Raw genomic sequence first — 17,114 nt, 5'->3', positions numbered from 1 at the left:
TGGTACAGAGAAGTTACCAGGGCTAAAAATAAACCTTTCAGCCAACCTCCTTTTTTTTGTGTGCTAGTTCATTTCATCTCTGACAGTAGATGCTTTGGACTAGAACCAAAGTATCACTTAGAGTAAATACAAGCTGCTATCAGCACTATGGAAAAAGCTGCACCTAGTTTCTAGACAAATTATTCTGCATGTTGGAGCTGCCAGCTGAGCAACTCAACACTAAATTCACAAATGCAGTAATTTAAATAAAAATAAAATAGTTTTTCCTTTGGATTTACACATGCATCTTTGTGTATGTAAATTTTTAGTGCAATCTATATCTTTGATCAGTATTACCAAAGCATGGATGCAAGGAGAAATATTTACATAATGAAATAATACCCTTAAATATAAATTATTTCCTTTAATGAATCCCTTTATTCATTTGAATTTAAAGGTATTTATGTCCTCACTAGTTCTAAAAGATGATAAAACAGGTCAGCTGGATACCATCAGAAATGGGGTTAGCCTGTAGCATTTTGTGACATTTATCTTTGCTATCTTCTTCCTCTTAATTTTGCATGGCAATCTCAGTATCACTGAAATGATATCTGTAAGGTAGATACAGAGAAGTAGCTGAGCTGGTGCACTGTGCTTTTGTTACTGATAACTGGAAAGGAACAGTCAGTGCCTTAGGCTCTAACTGTGACTGTGTCTTCCTTACAAAATGTTGTTCAGTTGCTTCTGGGCACCTGCCCAGTGCTACTCAAACCTTATATTAGTTCTAGGAAATTAGTGGCTGACAGATTCTTAATCAAGTTTTTAATGTAACTGATTTATATTCTCAGCATGTTCTATTTGATTTACTTTTTTTATCTTTTTTTTTTTTTTTCTGTCATTGCAATTCTGACATTGTCCAACTGAACGTGTTTGCAGGACAATTTTTTTCTGGCCTGGTAACTGCATTTGAAACATGGAATAAGATGGATAAGTTAAGAAACAAATGCAATGTTTTGTCTTCCAGGGAAAGTCTCTGGCCAGGCCATATAAGTGTTTCTGTGTTGGAGCCAAAAATCAGTGCTGGAGAATATTAAGCAACGTACAGTTACCTGCATTTGAAGAAAATTTTTAAGTAGTTGATGTCAAATAAGTTTTACCCTTACCTTGATGAGGTAAGTGTAGATTGTTTTCTTTTAACCCATGCTTATAACCTTCCTGAAATGAGCTTTAGTCAATGTACACGGCACTGGTATTGCATTGATGCAGCTGCCCCCACAGAGGTGATGGTTGATGCGTTGCATGCACAGCATAAGGTCCCCTCTGGTGTCGCAGGATGCTGGGGCCACTTTGAGTGGGATCATGGAGCTCAGTCTTCCTCTGCTGCTCCTGACAGGGGAGCTCTGCTGCTGTTAAGGCAAAAGTACTTGTCCCAGGAGGGAGGAATTCAGGCAACATTTCAGCCAGGAGGCAATGAAATGTTTGGTAAAGAAAGATCACAGCAATGCTTGACTCCAGTGTAACCATGAGCAATCGTTGTCTCTGGCTTTGGATGAGATTCAGCTGGTTGGCTGGATGAGGCTGCTGACAAGTGCACAGCAGCTGAAGAAACCTCACCTTGTAAAGTGCTTTTAAATGAAGGATTTTAGGACAATGGCAAATGCTGTCATGAAACCACCCATGGAAACCCAGTCCTTTATATCATGCCAGAAGAGAGACTAATTTAGGTTGAACAGCAACCAGTTACAACACAGCTTAAATGTTAAAGAAGAAATTATTTAATTTCAAATAGAATGGCTGAGTTCTGAAACAGCAGTTTCACAGAGTGTAAGGAAAAGTTGGGTTGCATTTAGGTTGTATCATCGTCACCACATGAGGGGAGAGGAAGTTAAGCCGCACATTAGACATGCTTTCATTTGGTGTTCTGCTGATCTTCAACCAAGGCAGCCTGATGCAAATGCTAATAATTCTGCATGATGATCATAACTTCAATGAAACTTCTTTTAACCATGTGTTTTGGCTGCTTAGGTAAGTGCTGATTTGGTTTTCTGGCTGTTTTTCTTTTGTTGTTGTAGTTGTTTTGTTTTTAGTTAGTTGCTTGTAATTCTTGAGCTGGATTTAAAAAAAAAAACTTATGGTATATCCACCTCAAATCCACATGTGAGACAAGGAGAATATTAACTGTTGTTTCATAATGCTGAAAGCAAGATTAAAAAGCATGAGAAATCAAAAAGCATTTTCACAAAGAAATTGTTGCAGCGAAAGCATAGAGGAACAAATTGAACACTTCAACACCCAAAATGATGTTAGGTTAATGTATGCACCATCTTTTTAGGATTTCTGACTTGATTATTTGCTATGACAAATGCTGGATGTAGAATTTTAAAGTGTTGAGGAGGATTTCTCTAGATCACATAGGTACTGAAATACAAAGCAGATGAGCATTCATATTTCTTGTTCAATACAAATTGCAGTGGATAATGCTGAAGGTATTCCATAGGAGTTAAAAAATTAGCAAAATATTTTTTTCACTGATATTTTTCAGAAGAACAGTAAAGATGAAAATATAGCACTGTCAATAGCACAACTGTGTTTTAAACAACAAACTGAATGAACACAAAACCTGAAATCCATGATTATTTCTTTAACTTGAACAACTTCTAGGTTGTCATTTATACACTACATCAATTATTTCCCTTGTTTTTTCTGCTGCTTATATTAGCCCTATACTTTCCATAATGTTTTCTACAAGTTTTAAGTGTTGTAAAGATGGAGATGCTTGACTCCTTTGATGAACTTTGCCTGACTACTTGCGATGAATGTGTGGCTTTTTCTATTGAAAAAATAGAAAAAAATATTTGCATCTTTTTGATAAAACTGATCAGATGCCATTTTAGGGTGAGATATGAAAAAAATTGTCAAATTAGTTAAGTCTTGCTGTGAAAGGTGCCTGAGTGATAAACAGGATAAAATTTAGAAGAAAATCATGCCATTTACTCTTATTATTAGTTCTTCACTTTAATGTTGTAAAGGATAGGAAAAAGGAATTATAATTCTTCATACAGCATATGAAAATAATTGTCTCAGCAGTCATGGGAATAGATTTTATAGGATTAGCAGTTTTGTAATAAGCATCAATGCCATTAGAATGTAAAAAGAGTTATCTGATACCCACACAGTGGTTTCACTTTAGAAGAAAATGTTTTGTACATATATTGCACAATGTCCCATGTATCACTTACTTTGCATGCTGCAGGAAGGAACAAAAAGTTTGATTTCTACTGATACAGTCCAAGTCAGCCTTTTCTTAGAAGCCAGACAAGAGACCCCATGAGAGAACAGGGATCTGTGTGGCTTCTCTTATTAAATGAAGGAGCTGAATTTTATGTTATAAACTGCTTGTCAGCAAGTACTTAATGGCCAAATGAAAAAAACCACTTCAAAAATGCTGTACACTTGTCATTCATTAGAAACAGTGCAGGACAAGAACTCCTACATAGGGACAAAAATTGCATTGTCTTTTTCTTTAACCTTGATGAGTTTTTCACTATTGACTCATGAATCGTTCTGAATTACTCCTTTTGTTTTTTCTTTATCTGACAGAGAGTGTTTAATATGCTTCAGACTCAATCTCTTTTTATAAAGCTTTTTCTTGAAAATTAAAATATGTTTATCAGCAAACATGCAGAAAATCTTCATTTATTGCACACAAACAATGATAGAGGACTTTAACACATCAGATTAAAAGTTTACTTTAGCCAGAAAACAATTGCTGTCATTCAAGGGAGAAGTGAATAGTAAGCTTGAAATTAATGTCATAATGATTTTACAGTATTAATTGTTTTTTTAAATGTTTATTTTAATACTTAAACACTTCTGTAATATTTAAAGTATTTCTTGTAAATACAGCTTTAATGACATGTCTTTGTTGTTTTACCTTTTAAATCTATGTGTATTTCTCCATAGCTACAGATCCCAATAATTTAAGAATCATCCAAGAACCAACAAATATAAATCTATCAGTTGGAGACTACACAGAAATCTCCTGTATTTGGGGAAAAGCTGTTGAGAGGTGTAGAGCATGCTGGTATTTTGTTAATAAAGTGAACATCACTGAACGTATATCATCAAAAGTTCTCTATTTGTCCAACATCACCCGTGAAAACAAGGATGTGCTCATCATCAAATCCGCCAATGTAAATGACACTGGATTTTACTACTGTGAAATCACTATTGAAATACCTTTCTTTAAGAAACTACGTGGAAATGGGACAATGGTGATTGTTGAAGAGAAAGGTAGGCTGGCAAGAACATGTGTGTGCCGTTCCACTTTTCATCAGAAAGATTCTGCAGTTTGAAGTATTTTATGCATTTCCTTCCCATCCCACCTTCCTTTCTCAACACTTTGGATCCTCTGGGTGAAAGAGACAAACACAAAGAGGGCCTGAACAACTTTTAATGACAATTGACTTAAACTCTCTGCCTTAATATCTCCTGTGTAGTGTTTGTTTTCCTCCATAAGGGTTTGCTGATAGGAATTATTACCTAAGGTTTACAGAAATGCTGTGCATGAGCTGTGTGTTTCACACGAGACCCAGCCACAGTTGGGTGTGAGACACTGAGTGAATCTGCTGGGTTGTTACAGGGGGCTGCAGTGATCACAAGGTTACCCTGCTCAGTTATCTGTAACCTTTACTAAACATTTTAATTTTTTATTACAAGTTCTTAATGAAAAGTGGGAAATAAATCAATATGGATGATGGAGCAGTATGGGCCCTGTATGGATTTGTGTCCATAAAATTGTTGTGGCTAGTTGTTTTATACGCGCTATGTCTCCTTGTTTTACCAAAGTCACATGCTAACTTTTACAGGGGAGCAGTTTAAGGTCCCAATTCTGAGTTAAGCGTTGAAAATCGTGAATGCAATTAGTATTCACACACAACTAAAATTTTCAGCAATAGGAGTGATATCTGTTTACCCTTAAATTATTAATACAATGTGAGACACGCAGAAGACAATTTACCTCACTTCTTTTATACAACTAGCTGAAGACATTATGCACCAGTTCTGGAAGATGCTGATCTTCAGCTCTCTTTATACCCCTCAAATGCAGAGAAGAACTAGGGGACTAGATTTAGACCTTTGGCATTACCAAACATCACTGTCTTGCTAACTGCTCAAGTCACAGGAAGCCTTTCCAATCCTGCAGTACACTCCAGTTTTGTACAGTATTTTATACCGTGGGTCAGCTGGTTCAAAGGGAAACACAAAAATTATCAAAGATTTATAAAATACCAGTGCCAGAGAATCAATGAAGTAGCGTTCAAAATGGTGGAAATTTAATGTAGATTAGCTTAACTCTTTTACAGTGTTTTAATGTCCTAAAATGATTTAGGAAATCTGATCTCTTGCTTGGTCAAGTACAAGCAGAAAAGAGTTGTGTTAAATACTGTGGGGAGGGGGAATGTGAATCTGCAGGAGCTGTAGGAGGTACTGATGTTATTGTTCATCAGGCATACATCCCTTAGGGATGGGAAAGTGACCTTGTACCTAATTCACTCTTGAAATAATTTTTAATTTTATCTGCCTTTTCTTTTGCTGTGATATTGATCTTTTATTTTATCTCTGACCAGTACATCACTTGTTTAAAATTTATAATTGCAGCAGCTTACTCACTGAAAAGGAGATATTTGGAATCATGGGCCACCCTTCCTTTTTTAGCGGCAGTGGGAAGCTTGTATCTTTTCTACAGAAAGAAAAAGCACTCCACCCTATCTGGTGAGTTACAGTATTTCCATTAGCACAAATAAGTTATGGGTTTGGTTTGAGATGTCTGGAGAGGTGCACTGAGGGGGTGTTTCAGTGTATAATTTGCTCACCTGGTCCTGCTTTGCTGAGGCATCTCGAGCTGACAGGAGGATCAGAGCTCGTAGTTCAGGTGAGGGCTCTTGCAGCCACTTGCTTTCATTATTTACCTTTTAAGGAGAGTCATCACTTAAACTGAAGATCTTGACATGGCTAGGGTGTTCAAGGATATCAGTTCTGATAATTTCTTGCTGATTTCTGACTGAAAAAGTGGGGAGCCAGAACTTAGCTCTGCATCACAGTCTCTTATTCCTGGTAGTGACAACTGGAAGTGACATATGAAAGACCCTGCCTTGAACACATAGTTCTGTTTTTTTTCAGGCTGTGATTTCTTTCTAATTAATTATTAATTTGAGTTGGGAGAGGGGTTTAGGAGGGCAGTTTTGTTTGTTCATTTGGTTTTTTTGCTATTGTTGGGTTTGGGGGTGTTTTTCAAAATCTACAACTTTAAGGATGGAAGAAGTCACAGGAAGATAATGGTGAATGACAAGGGTGCAGGCCAAATATAAATGTAGGGCAGCTGTGAGCAGAGGGCTCAGATCAGTGAGATAATCTAAGGCAGCCTCTTAAGTAACTGTTTGGGCTGTTTTCAGCTAATTTCATTTACAGCCAGAATACCACTCTAGTTCCTGTCATTAAGACTATTTGTACAAGAGCTCTGCACTCTCCATTTTGGAGCTTATTGAGCTCTGGCAGAGTACAGGTGTGACTCTGCACATGGGCAGTAAGCAAGCACTGACTGGAGCTTGGCTTTTACAAGGTGCTGCACAGCTTCCTGTGCTGACAGGAGGGCACGAGCAGGAGCAGAGAGTCGAGGTGGAAGAGCTTCATGGGAGAGATGAACCCACCAGGGAAGCAGCTGAGGAAAACTCATCACCTAATTCTGCTGAATGGGTAAGAGGTTTATAAAAAGACTCATGTTATGAGAGGGTTTTCAAAATGAGGCACTGGGGAGAAAGCACACCAGAACCCGCTTTTCCTAGGGCAGCATCTTCCTACACAGGAAAAAGGTTTAAAGCAAAAAAAACCAGACTGAGAAATAAGAAGAGGGATATTTATGTAGTAGGAAAGTGTTGAAATCTGTTATTATTGTTAATAACACTCCAAGATTATCTGGAGAAAAGGGCAGCAAATATCAATATAAAGACTGAGTGAAAGAAAGAAGCATAGGAGAAGTTAAAAGTGGCAAGAAAGTCCCTTTATGTGTAATTGTGTACCAAGCTCAAGGGGCTTGGACCAGCTTCAGCTCATGGGATCATTAGAGCAGGCAACACTTGCTGAGAGCAGGTAGCAGATTTCTGGCAAGCTACTTTTCCCATGCAATTATTCATCTTTTAATTACATTGAAACATAAATTAGGCAAGGGAAAGAAGCCCTGATTTAACCCTTGCATAGGCAGGCACAGTTTTCATTGCAATCAGCAGGAGAGACTTGGGCAAGTCACACTGAAGAGATGAAAAATGTTCAAGCCCATGGTCACAAGTACAGTTATTGAGCTTACAGATTCCCAGGTTCTCCTGAAAGAAAACCTGGCTGCAGCCTTGATCTGGTCACATTGGTACTGTGGTCATGGCAAGAGAAAATATCAGTATGCAGGTAGTGAAACAGTAATATCCATCTTTAACTGAGCAATAGTCATTGCTCTAAGAAAAATAAAATTCCTGGGAAAATTCATTTTCTGTAAGTAGATTGCCACTGAAGCTAAGGGACTTGCTTTTACTGGACATATCATAGTAGAAAATTACAAGAATACAAGTCATAATATGGTCTGGTCATAGTAATAGATTATTCTAATTACTAGCTATGAAGGGATTACTCTTCTGCTTGTTAATATTTAATGAAGATGTAGGAAAATGAAGTTGAGAATGAGAAAACAAGCATCCTAGGGGGTGCTGAGTGAAAAGTTCATTAGTAGCCAGTTACTGCTCAGGATTTGTGTGGATAAGACTGCTCCAGAGGATGTGTCAATGCAATAAAAATCTTCTGCAGATGCTTTAAAATTTAGCAACTACCAGCCACAGGAATGTGTCATGGCATAGGTCTAGTATTTCCCTTCATGTAACAGACCTTTTTGCTATTTTAGTGAAAGCAGAAAGAGTTGTTTCATAGTGTAATCTTTTTAAATGTTCAAGCATAATTGGATGTTATAAATCATTCAAGATATCCAGTGGGTTAGTAAAGCCAGTGCATACAGTGTGTATGGACACCACATTTCAAACAAATTAAGCCAGTAGAGATGAACAAATATTATGGTATCTCTGAAATTTCACTTACTACCTTTCAATTGTATTGCAGAACACTATCACCTTAATTTAAATTTTTTTTTCTGATTGTGACAAAGTCTCTACTTACTTGGGAAAAACTAGTCTCACACTGGTTTTTAACATAATGTACACTTTTCATGTTTGGAAATTTGGTGAATATTCTGAGTTGGTTTGGGCATCATTTCTAGAACAGTGAACATGAAGGTTGTATCTGCCTCTGCAAGACTGTTTACAGCCTCGTGCTTTTTTTACAGTTCTTGGTGTTGAAAAGGCAATCCTGTAACACAGAAATTGAATCGAGCCATGGATTTTATTGTCACCTATTTTATTGCTCAGTATTATATGTCGCAGCAACACTGAGCAATTAGGTCAGGTGACAACACATAGATGCAAGTACCCAAGGTAACTTAACCTGGGAGTGAGCATCCTCATGGCAAAACTGGCTCCTGTAGCACTTGTCTCTCTCTGGAGAATCATCCCATGTTTCCTCAGTTGAGATGCTCAGGGAGTGTTTCCCAGACAGTTCTGCCAGCTGCAGGGGAATTTGGCCTTTGAGGGAGTTCCCAGTGCAGTTGATGATTTTTTCATCTAGTTCTGCAGGTTCCAGCCAAAATCTAAGCACTTTTGTACCATTAATACAAACTTCCAGCTCCTGGTAGTGTGTATAATGCTCACTCCTGACTGGGGAGTTCTGGTTGTTCAAAACACACAGAATTGTGATCCAGCTTGGTTGGCCATCCCTACCATGGCTACTGTTTGACATTTGTCTGGCAGAACCTCTCTGTGCTGAGTATGGTTCATCAGAACACAGACAGCAAACCCCCATAGCAGCATGTAAGTGTGAAGGCAAAAAGCCACTTCTTCATGACTTCCACCCATTTACTCACTGATGCCATCTCAGCTCGAGAATTTGATTTTATATACCTGTGGGAATAGGTCTTTGTGTACATTTCAGGCAGATCTTTAATTCTCATATTTTGCTAAAGAACTTACCTATGTATGTTTAGGAATAGGATGAGTTTTGCACTGTCCAGAAGAGCATCTGAATACCACAGCAGTGTGCTAGTTTACTGCATCAAAAGAGCATCCATCCAGAGGGAAGAGTATGATGGAGTTTTTTGGAAATATCAGAGTTAAAAGATTAAGGGGGTAAAAACATTTTCCATTTCAGTTTTCATAGAATCTGATCTGAACTTGACATCTTTAGTATTCTAAAAAGTATTTTGTGCCTGCTGCCTAATTAAAAAAGAGAATTGAATCTGAACATAGGAAAGCTTTTCCTTTCAACATTAATACGGAAACATTCATTTCCTCTGTGATTGTAACTTCATGGCCTATGTTCCTTTGTGTTTCCAAGGGCTGTGCTGTGTTATGGGTAAAAGTTCATTTTACATCTACTTTATGGGTAAAAGTCTTGACTGACATTGTCTTTGCTTTTTAAGGCTGTGTCTTTGCTTTATGAATCACTTGAAATTTTATGCAATGAATCAGGAAGAAAAGATGACAAATCCGCTGCATCTATTGTGTCTAATGGAGAAGATGAGCAAATCCCACAAACTAGGGCAGCTGAAAAGTCTAGAATGAGACAAGGATCTACCATCTACTTTGACATTCAGAACTGAACAAAATATGGCTAAATAACTATGAAACTGAAAAATACGATAATTTGCTGCTGCAAGATGGATTACGTGTTTCCTGTCAAAAGCTTGTCAGTGGGACAATACAGAAGAAAAACAGTTGGCTCTAAGCAGTTTTTGAATGTTTTGTCACTAACAAAATATTCTAAGGAGTCTGAATTGGGAGGATATGTCATCTAGCAGACTGTCTTCAGCTATTCCTCTGGTCTCCAGAAATTCTCTCTTTACCACACTTTGAAAAAAACTTCTGGACTGAGCAACATTCTCTCAACACAAGCATTGCTTCAGGAAACCCATGGATAAATAGGAGATGATGGAGACAAAAATGCATGGAGTCTGAGCTCTGAAACTGTCATCAGTTCTGACCACATTATAGACAGAGAGGTATGCCAGAAAGAATTATATTCCTGTTATATCTAAAGGGACTGTTAGTGTTAATTAATTCACAAACTAGGAAAAGTCTTCCAGAGAAAGAAATCTCCTGCACACAATGAAATAATAGATTGAAATGAAGATATATACATATATATATATATATATAAAATGTATAATCATTGTCTAACTGATTGAGGAGGGCTGTGCTTGGAGGAGATAGGGATGGTAGTGCTTGTTCCACTTTTGCCAGCTTTAAAACTTTTAAAATAATCACTGAAGAAAAACCAAAGTTGAAAAAATTAAGGAGAAACTGGCTTCCAAGGTCAGAACACGGGGGAAAAGTTTTGACAGCAAAGCTAATGGCAGTTGTCCAAGGGCTGCTGAATGCTAAGAGTGGATATCTGAAATGTGAATGTGTTTATGTACCAGGGTTATGTCATCTTCTGTTAATGCTTTTTTCAGAGCTTAGCTGGAGGTTAGAACATCTTCCCATCAGTGCAGGTAGAAACAACTTCACTGCTTGAAATTTTTGTCCAGCTTGTACCTGGACAGTGCAATAGACACAATCCAGCTTTCCCAGAGCCCTTAAAAACTGCTTGTGTAGTCTAAATGTGTGACTGGCTTCCTCCTAAATGTTGTTAATGAAATCTTTGTGGCCACGCAGCACGGCTCATGGTGTGGCTCAGTCTCTGCTGTACTGACTGCAGTTCACAAAGCTACCTCCCAAATCACTGTAACTCAGCTGGGTCTCACTCTGGATCCTCTTTCCTGGATTACTCTGTAACCTCCCCTGAATTCCCTACTGCAATAAATATGCTGCTGTCTCAACCAGACTGTAATCAGTGCTCTGTGATTATGTCTTGTATGAGAGAAACTGTTACATCTTATGGGACCTATGTGTATTACTGCACTTGTGTGGGTCCCAGCTGGTGAGAGAGAGACGGTGAATTTTGTTTCTTGAATCAGAAGGCTGTATTTATTTAATATAAGATATAATACATTAAGACTATACTAAATAGAATATAGAGAGAGGTTTGCAGAGCAGCTAGGCTAGCTAAGAATAGATAGAAAGAATTTATAACAAAGTTGTGTTTAAGGACTTAGTCTTTTAGCTTGCACTGGTGATTGGCCCTTAATTATAAACATAGAACATGAACTAATCACTAATTAAAATAGATGCTTCTGTTGCATTCTTTAGCAGTTGATAATAATTGTTTATGTTCTCTTTTGAGGCTTCAGCCTTCTAGAAGACACAGAAATCTGAAAGAAAGGATTTCTGTGAAAAAATGTCTGCGACATATGTGTAAATTGAATAAAGCAAAATAACATTCTTTTTCTCTTTTTAAAGTTCAGGTGTTTTAAAATCCTGGTGGGATTTGCCCTGAAACTCACTATTACAGATCCATTTCCCTTACTGCATGGTGAAACTCTGTCATGTGCCATATTCCTTTAAGGATCAGATATGGGGCTGCCCTGGATTCCCCCAAACCCTGTAACTTTGTTTGCCACACAAGAAAGTCATAATCTATAAAATGGCGACCTTCAGCCCAAGTCCCTGTCCAAGGAAGCTCTCAGTTATGCACGAGAGCTGTAAGTGGGTGCAGTAAATTTTGGTCTTTCTATATACTGCTGCTTACTTTTCTGTTTAATCACAATGAGATTTACAGTTTGCAGGAACAATGTTAAAGAAAACCACAGCATAATAGTCTTCAAATCTTATTTTCATTACAATTTGATTAAATGTGGCTCCTAGCAGCAAAGAATGCTGCCTTCTTAACAGCTGCACACATTTTGTATGTTAACATGGTCATTTCCAACATGTGTAGAAGACTACACCCAATTTATCATGACCTATTTTTATCTGTGGCTGACAGTGGTGGCTATGAGCCAGCAGAGTATTTTTAGAGCTCCAGCTTTTGACACCTCTGCCTCAAATATATTAACTTCCCTGCTTCTGTGCCACTTGGGAAGCAATAAATCCTTCTGTGTCTTAATTCTTCTTGGCTGTTTTGTTAGCTTTAAAACAAAACCAGCACTCTGTAATTAACCTCAGGTCACGTTCTAGCATGCAGTATGATCTCAGTTTTAACTGTCTGTTTAGCTGATGAGAATATAATGAAGGCATCTGTCTAATAATAGAACTAGAAGAGAGTCCTGGACCCTTGCTTTTAGCCATTTTAAAATGATGGTTCCATCCCATTTAATTTGATGGCCAAAGCACAGGCTGAAATACACTGATTTAGGAGCAAGTCTGGCACGATGAATTCAAAAGCCTTGTGTGTGTTCTATGCTTTTAATGTCTCACCAATGTACTTGGCTTAGTCACAGCCCTACAAATGAGGCTCCCTCTCTGCTTCTGACCCTGGTTTGCAGAGCTAGTGAAATCTGCTTGAGCCTGAACTCTCTCTCTTCCCAATCCCTTGCAAAACCATGCAAGGAGTCCCATCTTATTTACCCTACCAACATTTAGGTAGCTGCTCTTGGTGACTGAGTATGATCTAGCTTGACCTGGACATTTTCATCCAAGCCCAGGACTGGGGTCCCTTCCTCACGTTGTATCCATGGAAGAAGATCATGGAGCAGGCATTCCCGGCCCCAGGACACCAAGGACCTCAGTGGCAGGCAGGATGATGAGGTGTCCCAATGAATGTACGTGCAGAACAGCCCTGTTTGTGTGTGGTGCTGTGCCTGATGTTCCTGTGCCTGATAACGGGGCTGTCAGAACAGCAATGATGTTGTGAATTAACCCTGTCTGGCAACTGAGCCCTGCACAGCCACTCACTCCCTCCTGCCTCCCCTGTGGTTACAACGGGGGCAGCTCTAAAGGGCTTTTTATTGTTGTTTTTACTAAGAGCTCTTCCTCAGTTCTTTGTAAACAGGAAACTGCAAATACAACTGACAAATACTCAGATCAAAAGAATGTGAAGCAGTTTCTCTAACAAAGAGAAAGGGCAGGTGATCTTGTGTCAATGTTTCTTGTTTTCTACCTAATGTGAAATGCTGAGATGGGAGGAAGGATTTTTTGAACATTTAAATAAAACAGTTTTGGCTAAGGTGCTGTGGTCTGGTGCTGTATGCCAGTGAATTTTGCTGACAGTGTGACAAAAATTAGTTCCTGGTCTTTTTTCCAGAGCAGAGTCTGTTGGCAGGGCTTGGCAGTATCTTATACAGCCAAAGGTGCCTTTTGTAACCTTGTTTCAGGAAGTATTCAACTCCACAGGGTGGAGGAGTATAAAGAGTGTAAGGCAGAGAGTCAACAAGTGCAGCATCCGTGTTAGGTATTATTAATGGACTTAAGACAGCCAGAGATCAGAGCAACAACTGAACAACTTAAGGGTTTGAAATCATAACAAGGAACTGGACCTGTCACGAACATTTGCTCTGAAATGTTGTAAATTCTTTTATCTACTGATGCCCTTGTCTTGTCCTAAACTTGAATGCTCAGCTCCACAAGCCAGGAATGCTATATCTGTAAATTGCCTGGCCTAAAACAACTGCAGTCCATGGTTAGGATTTCTGATACTGCTGTGGAAATAAATGATGAAAGCAACTAATAGGTGTTGCTCCTTCCTTTACTTTTTAGCTTGCAATTCTGGAGAGAGGAAAAAACCCATAAGCTTCTCTAACAAAGACAGCACAAACTGGTCAGGTAGTAGGGTGAAAGACACTTGAAAATTATATATTTTTTTCCTTTTCTCAGATAGAAAAGCTCTGCTTTTTCAGTTTAGCAGCTATACAATGTTAAAAGGTGTCATTTCAAGTTCCTTTTTTAATACAGAATAAGCTTAATCTAAACTGCAGATCTAATCTCAAAGAGGGGCTGCTATCAAGCAAGAAAGGAAATGGAAAGAGTAGTTACCATTTAATTCCAACTGGTACCCCTGGATAGAAAGGGTTCCAACATCTTTCTCGCCTCACCTTCAGATGAGCAGTGTGGCCCCAGAGCTGTGTGAGTGCTGAGCACGGGGACATCACACAGTGCAGGCTGCTCCCCAGACACCACAGCCAGAGTCCTGGCACAGCAATGGCCACCCTAGTTAACACACATACCAGGCTGGGCATCTAGGTAGGTATAAGCACATTTAAAGGATAAATTTTGGCCATAATAATGCAGTTCCTGTATTTGTATTTGTGACCACATTTCCTCAACAGAGTCAAGCATCCTGTCTTCTAGGTGAGACTCTATTCATGGTTGGATTCCCTCTCCAAAGCAAGGATTCTCTCACTTCTGTGTGGATGATTTTTTATTTTCCTATTTGTTGAAAGCTTTCTCTTTTCCTGATGAGTGAAATCTGAAGTTAAATGTTTTGTTACGAAAGCAGTTCCATTTCCCACCCCTGCTTCCAGTATTTCTGAGCCCAGCATTTTCTGCCATTAGCAGTGGCAGAACTGCTAAAAAAGCCCCACTCCTTATCAGTTGCACTCTGTGATTGCTTTCAGGAAACTGCAAGCAGCCAGCTCTGTAAAATGTGTATGCCTGGGGAACTTCCAATCCAGCAATTTGCCTTGTAAATCTTCCTGGAGGCATCTATGGATATCACCTCACTTTACACACAGTTGTGGGATAGTAGGTCAGTCCTACCCATATCCTCAGTGTACACATAAATTCATATTTCAAAATGAAAAAAAAAAAAAAAGTTTATTAAAAAGGGAAATGCATAGGTGTTTCTTTGATGTGTTTCCTGTGTGGACACCCAACACTAAAAAACTTTCTCTGAGGTATTCCTTCCTCTCAATTTTTTTTTTTTTTTTGTACAATGAAGGAAAAAGTATATTGCTGAATTCATAATTAAGCATGACAGCTAACAGAGCCAAAATATTCCTCCCTGCATACAGAAGTCTCTTGAGAGCTTTGTTGGAATTGGCTTATTCATTTTTGCATGTTTTATCTCTCTATAACAAATAGGAACTTCCTTTAAAAAGTTTACTCAATTGCTTTAATGTTGCAAAACTATCCTCCCTCCTAGCTCTTTTTGGGCCTTTCTGATTTTTCCTCTCTTTTTCTTTTCCTCTTTGTCTTTCTTTTCCTTTCTCTTCTCTTCTTTTTCCCCTGTTTTTCCTGATCATGCAATAGACCAACTTCTTGCTATGCTCACCACAGCTCAGCAGTATTGGCTGATAGCTGAGAGGGATTTTACACAAGTGTTAAAGTAGAGCAAATGACACCTGGGTTGCTGGTGAGAGACTGGCTGAGGAATCATGGATTTAGAAGCTACAGCACTTGTGTGGACAACATTTGGTTACCTTAGGGTATGACCTCTTTTTCTGTCATTAAAACCAAAAATAAAAACTATTCTTGGAAGATTTAACATAAAGAACCTTAAAACTGAAGTATAGAAGAACCCTGCAAAGAATGGAATCCAGGAAATTATTCAAACAAGGAGTGAAAACAAGACAGAAGTATTTACCCTGCAAATATTAATTTATTGGCTGTAAATATATTCATTGATTTTACAGTCTAATGTGGCTGTGTCTCGTGCACTAATAAATGTGTTTGATTAGAGTCAACATGCAGTGCTGAAAGTGAGTTTCCCATGGCACAGCTCTGCCAGATGACAGTGTTATTGCTCCAGCTCTCAGCTCAGGAAATCACGCAGCCAGATAACTGACCTCAATCTTATGATTTCACCTGCCTTTAAACTTCACTGAAATGGTATGTGAGATTATTAATTGCATTTTTTAATGCAATGAGGAGTAAATGATAATAAAACAAGGAAAACTGGTCTGTCTGTAATAACAGAGCCTATCCAGTGTGTCACTGAACACACTGGGCTTGTATGAACTCCTCTTCTGCCTGTGCCCCACCTGTGCCTGTTTAGTCTGCTCTTGTTTTACTTTCTCTGCTAAGCAATGTAGTAATTGCATTATTTAAATAAATTCACTGTGTATTGCGGAAATGAAATTATTTTTAAAAATTTAACCAGACTTATAGAAAATTTTGAGAAGCAGTGCGAAGTAAATGAAGTGTGTTTATGCTTGAAGTTCAACAGACTGTCCAGGACACTAGAAAATTCAGGGAGTTTGATAATTTTATCTCAATGTGGAAAATGAAATGTTTGTTTGTTGTTCAAATGTTACTCTCTAGATAAGAGGAAAATAAATTTCTTTTCATATTGGTGGCAAGAAACCAGAAAAATAACAAGTTCATAATTTCAAGTTATATTTTCTTCCTCCCATGCTTCTTCCACCCAGATACACCCAGATTTATGGAAGTTGTCCAAAAGTCCTTCTCATGTAGCTTCCTGCACCTTTAGGAATAACATAAGGTGTAAGGGATGAAAAGCTCTAGTAGAAGTTTACCATTTCAACTGTCCCATTTCAAGTGTTCATCTGGCTGTGACACAAATGGACCTTTACAGTACAACTGAAAAATGTATTTCTTCAGACTTTTCCAAAATTGACATTGCTGCAAAGAGCATGGAACAAAATTTATTGTCCATGAGCATATCAGCACAGGGCCACACAAATCTCATGTAAGCCTGAATATCTGACTGAATGCCATAAAATTGGGGTACACCTGAATGGGTTTTGAAAATTTTGCATGTCCACATTTGTATCACATAAATAATTTAAAATTTTGGTCCAGGTTAGGAAAAGCAAGACCTAATTCTGTATAAACACTCAGTAAATGCTCATCCAAACTGTTGCCTATACCATTCTTCAATGAAAGAAATCTGAAAGAAACAAATAACGAGTATTATTTATATAATAATTATAATACAAAATTTAAACAAGCCCACGGCTTCTCTCACTGGGGAGCTGGACAGATGGATTAGCATCAAAATACTGCCAGCTCTCCTATGTGGGCTTTCTATTTGTACTCTGTTTTGGTTTTGCAAACAGCTGTAATAGTCTGAGCTGTGTGCACAAAGCTGCAATTCTTAATGACAAACAAATCATAAGGAAATATTTAAACAGTACAGAAAGTGTGAATTGAAAACTCTGAGCAGTACTGATGTGTGTGCACGTGCATGAATTCAGATAAAATGCGCATCAG

The 17,114-nt window shown here is 38.3% G+C and overlaps 1 protein-coding gene across 2 annotated transcripts; it reads left to right on the top strand.

The window, feature by feature from the left end:
- The first annotated feature begins 1,835 nt into the window (after positions 1 to 1,835).
- Positions 1,836 to 10,931, top strand: LOC134419079 (uncharacterized). 2 transcript variants are annotated; one of them, XM_063158051.1, is made up of 5 exons: positions 1,836 to 2,004; positions 3,943 to 4,272; positions 5,644 to 5,754; positions 6,602 to 6,735; positions 9,548 to 10,931. In XM_063158051.1, the coding sequence occupies exons 1-5, from the start codon at positions 1,950 to 1,952 to the stop codon at positions 9,725 to 9,727; spliced, it is 810 nt and encodes a 269-aa protein (XP_063014121.1). In that variant the 5' UTR covers positions 1,836 to 1,949; the 3' UTR covers positions 9,728 to 10,931. The 2 variants fall into 2 exon arrangements, with proteins under 2 accessions (XP_063014121.1, XP_063014119.1); XM_063158049.1 differs by having other exon boundaries at positions 5,641 to 5,754.
- Positions 10,932 to 17,114: the final 6,183 nt, after the last annotated feature.

Source organism: Melospiza melodia, chromosome 5 (genome assembly GCF_035770615.1).
Source record: "Melospiza melodia melodia isolate bMelMel2 chromosome 5, bMelMel2.pri, whole genome shotgun sequence".
Lineage (NCBI taxonomy): Eukaryota > Metazoa > Chordata > Aves > Passeriformes > Passerellidae > Melospiza > Melospiza melodia.
Note: the sequence above shows the minus strand (reverse complement) of the source record. Positions and strands in the feature narration are given on the sequence as shown.